Source organism: Aspergillus pseudodeflectus, assembly GCF_044049435.1.
Source record: "Aspergillus pseudodeflectus strain CBS 756.74 chromosome Unknown BJX68scaffold_28, whole genome shotgun sequence".
NCBI classification, from domain to species: Eukaryota; Fungi; Ascomycota; class Eurotiomycetes; order Eurotiales; family Aspergillaceae; genus Aspergillus; species Aspergillus pseudodeflectus.
Window position 1 is genome coordinate 331,841 of NW_027263804.1, and position 10,511 is coordinate 342,351.

The window sequence follows — 10,511 nt, forward strand, 5'->3', positions numbered from 1 at the left end:
CCGGGCCGCATATCTTCACGTGATTGACTGGATGATTAATGAGTGTGGCCTGGGAACTACAAACAAGTATCAACTTCATCAGAAAGACGAAGTAAGCTTGCTGTCCGCTTCTCAGTGATCTATCTTCTTTCCTTCTTACCCCACGATTACCCTCTTGATGGCCTCGGATTTCCCTCAAACCCTAGTTGGGCCTTCTTCAAAAGAAAGGAAATATGATCGTCAGTTGCGGCTCTGGGCTGCGAGCGGACAGCAAGCTCTTGAAGAATCCCGAGTGCTTTTGGTCAATTCCGACGGCCCATGGGGCGACAAGAGCACTGGAGTGTCCGGTGTAGTAGGCGTCGAGACACTCAAAAATCTGGTACTCCCAGGCATTGGAGGTTTTACCATTGTCGATCCTGCTGTGGTTACTGAGCCCGATCTTGGGGTCAACTTTTTTCTCGAGGATGAAAGTTTGGGCAAGTCAAGGGCTGAAGAGACATGTCGACTATTGAAAGAACTGAATCCGGACGTAGAAGGTAGCTTCTATTCCAAGGTATTGTTGGCTTAAACCCCACGCGTACTTAACTAACTGACTATCAGACTATTGCGGAAATACTCAAAGAGGAACCCGACTTTGTATCACAGTATAGGTTGGTTCTAATATCAGGGCCCATAAAACATTCCTCGCTGCAGTCCCTTTGCAGTGCGGCCAAAACTCTAGGGGTTCCAGTCCTATATATTCGATCAGTTGGTTTCTACTCCGCCTTTTCCCTGCAGCTCCCTGCTGTCTTTCCTATAGTAGAGACGCATCCGGATCCGGAATCAACGCAAGATCTTCGTCTACTGAATCCTTGGCCGGAGCTTGCAGAGGCCGGAGCTAGCATAAGCAACCTGGACAGTCTTGACGATCACCATCACGGCCATGTTCCTTATGTATTACTACTTCTTCACTATCTGGAGACGTGGAAGAAGACTCACAACGGCAATCTTCCATTGAATTACAAGGAAAAAACGGAGTTTAGAGACCTGGTGCGCTCAAGCGCAAGAACGAACAATCCCCAAGGAGGTGAGGAGAACTATGATGAAGCCGTTGCAGCCGTCTTGAAATCTTTGAATCCGTTCTCATTACGAAGCTCTACCCGGGAAATCTTTGAGCTGGACGAGTGCAAGAATTTGACGGCCACCTCGGCCGAGTTCTGGGTTATTGCATCAGCAGTCCGTGAATTTTACGAGCACCACAAGGTGCTTCCTCTACCCGGCTCACTCCCCGACATGAAAGCCCTGTCAGCGGATTATGTCTCATTGCAGAATATTTACAAATCCAAGGCAAGGAAAGATATAGCAGATGTCACGAAGATTATCAGGAGAACCGAATCGCAGCTCGGCCGCTCCGTTGAAATTTCCGAAAAGGATGTTGAAGTCTTCTGCAAGAACGCTTCCCACATCCAGGTGATTCGCGGTCGAGATATCCCGCAGGTGGACGGAGACGTGCAAGCTCAGAAGCGCATACGAACTGAACTTGACAACGACGAATCCTTGATTCCCATTTTTATTGCGTTCCAGGTCTTGGATACTGTGGTGACCGGCATTCAAGAAGGAAAGCATCCAGAGGGGTCTCTCGACGATGAAGCCGTGTGGTCCTCGGAGCTTGACCGCATTCTCGGTGCGCTCGCGTCGGACAATGCGGCTCCGATTGACGATGACGCCCGCGACAGGATTCTGGAAGCCGCACGGGAGCTCCGAAGGACAGAGGGCGGGGAACTACACAATATCTCTTCTCTGACGGGTGGCTTGGTTGCCCAGGAATCCCTCAAAGTGATTACTAGGCAATATGTGCCCTTGGATAATACGTGCATCTTCAACGGCATTCGCAGCAGCAGCGCTATGTACAAGCTGTGATGGGCTAATTTTGAAGCGATAGTTTCAAGATACGAATTCATGAACCAAGTCTAAGAATATCGCTTCCGAAATTTTCGTAGTATAGATGGGTATGGTACCCTGGAGCAAGCACGTGGGCGACAACAACGATTGTGGGCTAGTGGCGGAGTCGGCAGTGACGCCGTGATGTGGAGATGGCCAGACAACTGTCAACAGGCTCGCAGCTTCCATCATCTCTTGAATGGCACCTGTTCCTCCCTTTCGACGCGCCATGTATTGAGCTTCTCTCCGTCCAGAGACTCTGACTCTTCTGGATTCGCGTTTATCATGCTCGACCCCTGAGTCCAACTTTCCTCGCCACTTCATGTCTGTTGTCTACTCGGATTCACCTCAGTCCACCGGCTTGCCCCGGATGGTATTGCTTTGACCCGACAATGTCTTTTCAAGAGGTAAAGGCCTTCTCGGCCGCTACAAATACTTCCTCGCTGGCTTCGGCCGTACCAACATTGAACGCCACTTCAACTCCGCGCGATCTACTCTCCCTCCCCCTCCGCGGTTTCCAACGCGCCGAATCGTTCGCCTTTTCCTTTCTCCCAGGCCGTGTCGCAAGGCTGGTTGGGCTTCAGAATGCGACGACAAGCTTTTGGAGTACACCTAGCACAGGACCGGAGAGAAATCTTGTCGCCGCCGCGACGCAGGCAGCAGGGGCAGCCGCGAGCGAGGCCGTGGTAGAAGCCGCAGCCCAGCCCAATTCTAGCCTTCAATTGACAGACTTTTTACAAGCCGCCGTGAAGTTCAGCGGATTCTTCTCCTATTTGACTAGTCGATGGTCGCTTGCTTGTTTTACAGTGGTAAGATAAGATCCCCTTGTTTTGGCTTTTGCGGAAGTCCTAGTCCTAACGAGTTGAACAGGCACTTGTATTAAATAGGATTACGATCTATGCTTCTACAAGGCGACATTTGCATCTCGACTGGAGGAGAAGACTGGCGTTACGCATTATACCCATCCTACTTTTCACTTCGCAAATACACAATCTGCTTCGCGCAATCAAATGCCAAACATCGCCCAACTATTCTGAATACCACTACGGTGCTCCCGGAAAACGACTATCGATAGATTATGCCGGTGATGGCGGATTTCTCTATACTCTGAGTTCAACTCTGCTTCCGTGGCAATCAGACCAGCATTCATGCAGTGCGATGAGCATGGAGCGGGTTGGTTCTGAAATTCCTCTCGGCTCATTCAAGTTGTTGTGGTCTGTATTCCTGCGACTTTGCCTCAATCACTTTGTCGAGACGCTCTCGTGCTCATTGCAGGGGAGGCCTGTTGTCACGGAAGGGGGCATGTCGATTTTTGAACATTCCCTCTCCTTTGCCGAGGCCGAATCTGCAATCAGCCAATCTCTCGGCTTGGGACTCTTTGGTTGGGAGCCGAAAACGAAACCCAGCGGAGAGAATAGTACTGGCGGGGATGCTCCACGATCCGCTCTTCACCTCATGACCAAGTCGCAGATTCTAGAACGAATGAACGCCACACCGGAACTACTCCTGATTGCATTGATTTCTTGCTGCCACTGCCTATCGTCAAATGTGCTGGATGTTGTCGGAAAGCAGAATAGGTACCGTTTATTCAACACCACCTTTTGGGGTCTGTCCTTCATGGCCGCCATGACTTGGGGTCTGGCCGGTGGCTCATCTTTAGGAACTGACGACATATCTCTGAGGTTCCCCACCGTTTGCGTAGTGGGTTTTGTGCCGCACTTGTTGATCCTGTGCGGCATTATCGTGTGTGCTATAATCTATTCCCTTGCCCTTTTAGTTACAGCATTTTCACTACCTTCTGATTACCCTCAGGGGTTATCTCTGCGAGAAAGGCTCGGTCTAGCGCACGAAAATATGCAGGGATCTACACACGTCAGCAGTGTGCGCGTCAATCGGCACGAGGACTTTTATACTGCCCTATTAAGAGTCGGTTATACGGCACTGACTGCTGCCAGCGAGGCCGTCTTCCTCAATGAAGGGCGGGGTGTCGTTGCGCGAAGCATGACTTGGCTTGAGGAAGACCGGCTTTCTGAAATTGAACAATCACGGAGGAGGAGGAGCTCTACGCATCGGCTGCCCAGTGCTCGTAATGATGACACACCCCTCGAGGGCACCATACCCGTTACCTTTGAGATTCAAGAGACGTCAGGACACTGGGAAAGTGGATATAGCCGAGAGAAGAAAATCGGGAAGCCCAAGAACAAGTCCCGGTCTTCCCGTTATCAGAACAATAATCCCGGCGGTGTTGGTGCATTCCGAGGTCTTTTCCGATTCTATCAAGGCCTTTCATTCTTCCGTGCCATTTTCTACCTCATATTCAAGTGGCTAGGGTTCATTTCTGACAAAGTTCTAACCCGGCTTGGGATCAACGCTCGTCCGCAGTGGTTCAAGGGCTTTGTTGGTTCTAAACGGAAAGCATCAGATGATAAATCCGGCACGACCATGGCAGAACCGCTCGATTTCTGGATGCTCACGGATCAGGGAGAGCTAGAGCTTCCCCGAAACCACGAATTCGACGTCGAGAACGAGATGAGAAAGAGAGAATTCAGCAACACGTCTACCTGGCTTGCATCCGATGAGCAGCGGCTGGACGAAAAGCTGTACAACTGGTGGAAGGCAGGCGGCTCATGGGGTAATCAAGATCAAAGTCCAGACTACAACCCGTCAGAGGAAGATTGGGATGATACGACTAGTGTGATTTCTACTGCTACAACTACTGACTCCGAATGGGAAGACGAATCAGACGGTCGTCGCACACCTACACAACAAGATCCGTTCCCAGGACAATATTCCCGTGAAAGTACTCCCGCGCAGGAATCACTCATGGACGTCGGTGCCTTTGCACGCCTTCTTGACCCGCACGATGAGGAAACTCGTCAAGAGGCACGGATCCTAGCAGCCCACCTCAACGCCGGACGCGAAGGACAAATCCTAACCCGCCGTCGATACCAAGAGCAGCTTGAACGCCAGAGAGCCAAGGTTCTTCTCACCTCCCGACTCCATCATCATCCTCGCGAAAGGCCCACTACACAAGAAGAGTCCGAAATCTTGGAGAAACTTATCCTCGCCAAACGTTCATCCCCATCCGCTACTACCTTGAACGTTCAAGAGCAAACTTGGGAATCTGGCGCATCTGGTCTGGGAGCAAGCGGACCGCCCTGCGTTGTCTGCCAAACCAACTCACGCTCCATCATTGTCTGGCCCTGTCGTTGTCTATGTATATGTGAGGATTGCAGGGTGAGCCTGGCGATGAATAACTTTGGGAGCTGTGTGACCTGCCGACAGGAAGTTGGCGGATTTGTACGTCTATGGGTGCCGTAGGGTCAGTCATGTTTCTTCTAGGTTTGTTTGCATTGCCTAAACCTCTTCTTTCTTGTTCATATTTCGATATCCCTGTTTATGACTGTCTAATGCTCGATACACGGATTGTGAGCTATTCATACTGAATTCAATCTCCGTCTCTGGAATTGTGTATTTCGCCTTCCCCCTCCCAAGCGTAGGTCCTCCCAAACCAGCATCCTGATGGCGGCTATCTCGGTCGATCAAGTTCTCAACAACTGCTTGGTGAGAAGGGTATTGTATTTTATTAGCTTTCTGGTCCCATTTATAGTCTTCAGTTAGAGAAGAAAGCTGACTTGTGTTAGAGACTGGGAAGATGGCTTTGTTGTTGAAGGTGGCAAGCACTTCCCGCTGTAATTGCGCACATTTCTGCCTCTGCACTGTTTCGTTAAACGTGAGCATTCACCGCAAGCTGTTACATATGCCTGGTCTTCTCTTGTGTTTCTCCCCTTGTTTTTCGCACATCCTTGTGTCTCTTTCCCTCTTTACTTTACCCACCTCATTCTTAGGCATGATCGCATCCTCTCATCACGAAATCCTTCTACCTTGTTGAATCCAAGCACAAGTCTATAACCACCAGTCCACTGAACATTACAATGTCTTCATTTTCCAAACCCGAAGATGACGAGCCCAACTCCTCTGGCTATGAAGGCGACATCAGCGACGGCAGTTCTGTAAATGGCCACGGCGATGAGTCCTCAACCACCTACGAGTCCACAGACGAGGAATCTGGCCACAACGACGAGCCCAACTCTGATGCACGCTGGTTTGGCTATAGCCAGCCTGATTCTGCCTCTGAAGATGTTGTCGACGCCCTCGCTGAGGGTGAAAATGAAGACGACTCTCGGTACGGGATCATCTGGATTGGATGCTCTCTGCGGGACATGGGATTGAGCGACTATCAAGCTGTGATAATTGCTACATACACTGCTGATATCGCGCACATTGAGAACATCACGCTGTTGGACGGTGTGCCGGCGCCAAGTGAGGATGAGAATGAGGATGATGTGGACATTGAGCCGGCGGGAAGGAACAGGACGTGTAGGTCACATCTTCCATCTCCGCTTCTTTTTCTTCTTCTTTTCCTTCTTCTTGCTCTTGTTGCTTTGAGGTTGCTTGCTTTTATCGGGTTGTATCCCTTCCTGTAGCGGGTCATCTTCATCGTCTTCCTGCTCGTCGCAGTGTTCGGCTTCATCTGGAACGAGTTCCCGCTGCGCCTCGTCCTCGACCTGGGCAGGTATATTGTCAGACGATGCTGTCGAGTCCTATTTTGAACACGTTAGCCCTCACATCCCATCCCAGCGGCGCTAACACAAAGATCTTAGAGAGCATACCTCGTCCGGCTCTTGACCGTCGTCCCCAAATTCCACGGCCTTTGCTACCTTATCGATGTATTCCCAGAAACCGTATCCTTGTTCTTGCCATGTCGACCCGCGAAACTGCCTTTCCAGGTACCGAATAACCATGCAAACAACCTGAAGGCCGGCCTATGGCGCCGTCAGCGGATGATACAAGCTCAGTTGCAAACGAGAGTAAAATCAAAAAAAAGAGAACTTACCCAGGTACAAACGGCAGACCTGATAATTTTCCAAGAGCTCCAATCGCCACTAACACTTGCAGAACCATATATGGTCTCTCCCAGAGTCGCACGCACAAATCTCCAGATATGAGCCAGATGATGAAAGATAATGACAATCTGCCAGATGATAGCAACCACAATGGTAATAAAGACGATTAGTGCACGAGATCTCTGCCGAATGAGGGCGCGAGTCAATGGCGGTCCTGCTCTCCTCGGTCTTGGTCTCTGGCCTCGGCGCCCTAGTAGCCGTGCCATGATGTTTGGCGAGGGAGTAGGTTGTATGCCCCTAGTTCTGGACTTGCGCTTGGTTCCCCTTTTATGCTTCGTCTTTTTCCATTGCGGCATTGGGTGTGGTAGTTGAAGTGGAGGTTCTCTTAGGGTTTTCGGGTTTGGATGGTATGCAGTTGAGGCTTGATTCGATACGTGTTGTTCAGGAAAGAGCAATGGAGGCAAAGCTTGAAGGGAGAGAAGAGTTAAAGAAGAAGTTCTCAAGTCTCTGGTTTTTATTTGTGGGAGTGAGGATAATGCGACAGTTATTGTGTTCATCTGTTCACCTTTTCTCGGCGTCGCCCTCTATATTACTTATGCAAGTTTATGCAACCAAAGCCTAGCAGGTGATAAGTGAAACATTAAGCTACAAGGGAACAAAGGTCAACTGGGCATAGGAGATCAGTAGAATCTGTCGCCATCGATGCCCTGGCGATTCCGTAGTTTGTTGTCTCGATTCTGCTTCCTGATTCTACGGGTGGGACAAATTTAGCCCTATCTGGGTTTTGCAGGCGCTCAGAGACATTGGGAAGCGAATAATGCAAGTTGTACAGTACTTGGTCCACGAAGTCATAGCGGACAACTTCAATTACAGAGGAAAACATGCACATTCTATTAACAGGAATTATTTCGCATCCCAGGACAGAGGAAGCTGATATACTGAACTCAACAGCCCTTAACTAAACAAAAACGACATATGCATTACCACAACCAGTAGCAGACCTAAACGTGTCCATCAATCAACAATTATCCGAGATTTTCGAACCAGTTTCCCTTTTCTCTTTCTCAATAAAAGACGAAAAAGTGCAGCGGAACATGCAAAGCAACAATCTCCACATCACGTTAGAGCAAGTACCCAGCGGCAACAGCAACAGCCGCACCGGCCAACGCACCCTTGGAGCGCAAAGACTCCGCGCCCCCATGAAACGTTGGTGGAGACGAATTCGGGTTCAGCGGGTCAGTGGTAGCCGACGAGTATGGCACAGACGACAACGAGCCGATCGGGGTAGAGGAAGGCGTAGTCGCGGAAGTGGTGGCAGGCAGGGTCATAAGAGGGCCAGAGGAAACGGGGATAGACTCAGTTTCGGTCCCTGGGGAGGTGGTTCCGGGTTCGTTGGATATACTAGTTGGGTTGCTGGACGAGGTGGGAGTAGTGACGGGTGGAATCGAGATGGGGACCCCGACGCTGGAGCATTGGGCTGTTACGGCGTTTGAGACGGCTGTATATCATGTCAATATAGGGTTTCGGGTGGAAAAGAGGTGGGCACTGACAGGACTGGTCCTGGAGGTTACAGTCTCGCTGCACGCAAGGAGTCACTTCGGTGACGAGAGAAGGCTGCCGGCAGTGGCAGGCAAAGTCGGTTAGAGAGGAACAGCCGTCCTGGGACATGGCTGTCAGGATACATTGGATCTGTTGATATTGTCAGTGTTCTTGAAGAAGTGTCTACTGAGGGTGCTTAGTCTAGCGAGAATGCTTACCGAGCATTGGGGTAGATCTATCAGTTGTGCGTGCGCCAGACTGACCCCGAGGAAGGAGATAACGAGCTGGTAGAGCTTCATGATTCTGGAAAGGGTATTCGAGCTGGATTCCAGGAGTTTAGACGGACGAGAACCTTGGACTCGGAAATGTACAGGATAGTGTTATTTCTCAGGATATGAGCCCACTTTATAAGCTCGCGCAAAAGCACATCCCCAGGAGACTCGTATCACATGCATCGAGTGTGAGGCGCCCAAAAGGTCATCGTCCATTGGACGATCTAAAAGCAGATATCCATGGTTCGTAGTACTGAGGTACCCGTCAGTGCGTCGACAGTGACACGAGCTGGTGGAAGTAAGATTTCCACTGCAACATTGACACTTGAGCTTCAGGAAAGTATTCGCAGAAAATGTCTCATGTAAGCGAATCATGACAGATAAATCAAGAAGTCGAAGACGATATTTGGCGGTCTGTCTTGCGCCACGCTCAAGTCGGTCTGCAAAGGTCGAGATTTATAGTAGGATAGATCGGAGGCGTATATTAGTGTCTCTCCGATTGGATTCAGCACTCAGGAAGCACTTGGCCAGTGAAACGATGGGATGGGGACCACCCAACACATACGCGGAGAAGTGGTATTGCATGCGATACCCTGTGCTATGGACAAAATCCGGAGAAGCTGACGTCTTCTGAGTAAGGAGTTCGCAGCAACGTCAGTCTGCACCTTGAAGAGCGTGGGACAAGCGAAATGGTATGCACAAAAGAGAGGAGACTGGGTCATGAGGGATATCCCGGTTCGGACGAATGAAACCCATGAGAGCAGTACTCGGATCATTTCCAATCTCAAAAAGCCCACAGTCGTAATAACAAAGAGACCTGTTCTGACTGCTGTCCGACCTCTTTGCAAGGTAATCTCTGTCACACTGGCAAGTTAAAGTTCTTTGAATGTCTTCCCACGTTTGCCGCCAATGCGTTAGATGGCGAAACAACTTCCTGGATGATGAAAATAGATGGTATTCGCAAACGTCACACTCCCAAGGTATGTACAGTGCACCCCAACGCCCGGCCTAGGTTTGATATGAACGCCAAGATAAATCTCAAAAACAGTTCCGAAGAGCTCAAGCGAAATGTCGTCGGGATGGGTCACGACATCAACTCGTCAATATATGCCCGCTGTCCGGTGGCTGTATCTTGTTTGAGCAATACTGAGAGAACTTCGATGGGAGGATTAAGGCTAAGAGACTCTGCTCGTCTCCATCGCTTTAGACGGGCGATTCCGATGCAAGGCTGTATACAGTGTCAGCTAAATGGTCCGGAAAGACTCGTGCTGAGTGAAAGCCAGGACATTGCCCAGAACATACCCCGTATTGGCTGGAAAGATCAAAGTGCCGCAATATCTTCTCTTCCAGCGAGAGATCGTCATGATGAACTGTTGAGATCGTTAGCATGATATGTTTAACCCTAGATAGGCCAGCACCAACCTCTTGGCCCTCGACTTTTCGACTCCTCTTTCTTCCAATAATCTTGCAGTTGCTTCTGGGAAATCTTCGTCGCCTTTTTGTCATCTTCCGATAATGGTTGTTGGATTTCAACCTTTGCTTGTTGTCTCACAGCAAGCTCGGCCACATGGGGCTGCGACGGCGAAGTGACGTTGGATTCAGTAGTTTCTTTCGGTGATTCTGTGTCAGAGACCGTTGCAGCCAGGGGTTCATAAGCCTTGGTCTTCTCCGATGGCGTTGACGGGGCGGCTGATGGCTTTGTGACTCGAGACTTTGCACCGAACGATAGAACGGGCTGGGTTGACCGCGTGGCGGCAGTTTTGCCTCCTCGACGACGGGCGGGCGGCATTTTATTGGGTTTATTTTGTGATAACTCGAAACAGAAGATTGTACAGGTGCTTAATAGTCGAACCCAAAGGCAGAGAGCAAGTGAGTGCGGACAGTGAGAAGTCTG

General features: G+C 50.1%; 5 protein-coding genes across 5 annotated transcripts; 2 read left to right on the top strand and 3 right to left on the bottom strand.

Annotated features, from left to right (window-relative positions):
* Window positions 1-52: 52 nt before the first annotated feature.
* On the top strand, window positions 53-2,048 carry BJX68DRAFT_109986 (NEDD8-activating enzyme E1 regulatory subunit). Its single transcript, XM_071035901.1, has 2 exons — window positions 53-532; window positions 580-2,048. Exons 1-2 carry the CDS (start codon window positions 158-160, stop codon window positions 1,876-1,878), a joined length of 1,674 nt encoding a protein of 557 aa, XP_070897882.1. The 5' UTR covers window positions 53-157; the 3' UTR covers window positions 1,879-2,048.
* A 6-nt stretch (window positions 2,049-2,054) lies between these two features.
* BJX68DRAFT_239609 (putative ubiquitin-protein ligase (Asi3)) lies at window positions 2,055-5,699 on the top strand. Its single transcript, XM_071040564.1, has 2 exons — window positions 2,055-2,708; window positions 2,770-5,699. The coding sequence occupies exons 1-2, from the start codon at window positions 2,292-2,294 to the stop codon at window positions 5,218-5,220; spliced, it is 2,868 nt and encodes a 955-aa protein (XP_070897883.1). The 5' UTR covers window positions 2,055-2,291; the 3' UTR covers window positions 5,221-5,699.
* A 966-nt stretch (window positions 5,700-6,665) lies between these two features.
* On the bottom strand, window positions 6,666-7,168 carry BJX68DRAFT_239611 (uncharacterized protein). The gene has a single exon (XM_071040565.1). The coding sequence runs from the start codon at window positions 7,160-7,162 to the stop codon at window positions 6,755-6,757; it is 408 nt and encodes a 135-aa protein (XP_070897884.1). The 5' UTR covers window positions 7,163-7,168; the 3' UTR covers window positions 6,666-6,754.
* Window positions 7,169-7,811: 643 nt separating this feature from the next.
* On the bottom strand, window positions 7,812-8,817 carry BJX68DRAFT_110022 (uncharacterized protein). Its single transcript, XM_071035902.1, has 3 exons — window positions 8,564-8,817; window positions 8,357-8,495; window positions 7,812-8,304 (listed from the first exon to the last, which is right to left on the bottom strand). The coding sequence occupies exons 1-3, from the start codon at window positions 8,642-8,644 to the stop codon at window positions 7,928-7,930; spliced, it is 597 nt and encodes a 198-aa protein (XP_070897885.1). The 5' UTR covers window positions 8,645-8,817; the 3' UTR covers window positions 7,812-7,927.
* Window positions 8,818-9,547: 730 nt separating this feature from the next.
* BJX68DRAFT_110032 (putative DNA polymerase delta subunit 4) lies at window positions 9,548-10,508 on the bottom strand. Its single transcript, XM_071035903.1, has 3 exons — window positions 10,040-10,508; window positions 9,920-9,987; window positions 9,548-9,845 (listed from the first exon to the last, which is right to left on the bottom strand). Exons 1-3 carry the CDS (start codon window positions 10,404-10,406, stop codon window positions 9,702-9,704), a joined length of 579 nt encoding a protein of 192 aa, XP_070897886.1. The 5' UTR covers window positions 10,407-10,508; the 3' UTR covers window positions 9,548-9,701.
* Between the last annotated feature and the right edge of the window lie 3 nt (window positions 10,509-10,511).

Excerpts from the sequence above, each read along its gene's own strand:
- BJX68DRAFT_109986 (XM_071035901.1), top strand. The coding sequence starts at position 158 with ATGGCCTCGGATTTCCCTCAAACCCTAGTTGGGCCTTCTTCAAAAGAA. Across the intron at positions 533-579 it reads AAGGTAGCTTCTATTCCAAG|ACTATTGCGGAAATACTCAA; the intron begins GTATTGTTGGCT and ends ACTGACTATCAG.
- BJX68DRAFT_239609 (XM_071040564.1), top strand. The coding sequence starts at position 2,292 with ATGTCTTTTCAAGAGGTAAAGGCCTTCTCGGCCGCTACAAATACTTCC. Across the intron at positions 2,709-2,769 it reads CGCTTGCTTGTTTTACAGTG|GCACTTGTATTAAATAGGAT; the intron begins GTAAGATAAGAT and ends CGAGTTGAACAG.
- BJX68DRAFT_239611 (XM_071040565.1), bottom strand. The coding sequence starts at position 7,162 with ATGCCGCAATGGAAAAAGACGAAGCATAAAAGGGGAACCAAGCGCAAG.
- BJX68DRAFT_110022 (XM_071035902.1), bottom strand. The coding sequence starts at position 8,644 with ATGAAGCTCTACCAGCTCGTTATCTCCTTCCTCGGGGTCAGTCTGGCG. Across the intron at positions 8,496-8,563 it reads TAGATCTACCCCAATGCTCG|ATCCAATGTATCCTGACAGC; the intron begins GTAAGCATTCTC and ends CAATATCAACAG. Across the intron at positions 8,305-8,356 it reads TAACCTCCAGGACCAGTCCT|CCGTCTCAAACGCCGTAACA; the intron begins GTCAGTGCCCAC and ends CATGATATACAG.
- BJX68DRAFT_110032 (XM_071035903.1), bottom strand. The coding sequence starts at position 10,406 with ATGCCGCCCGCCCGTCGTCGAGGAGGCAAAACTGCCGCCACGCGGTCA. Across the intron at positions 9,988-10,039 it reads GAAAAGTCGAGGGCCAAGAG|TTCATCATGACGATCTCTCG; the intron begins GTTGGTGCTGGC and ends CGATCTCAACAG. Across the intron at positions 9,846-9,919 it reads ATCTTTCCAGCCAATACGGG|CCTTGCATCGGAATCGCCCG; the intron begins GTATGTTCTGGG and ends CACTGTATACAG.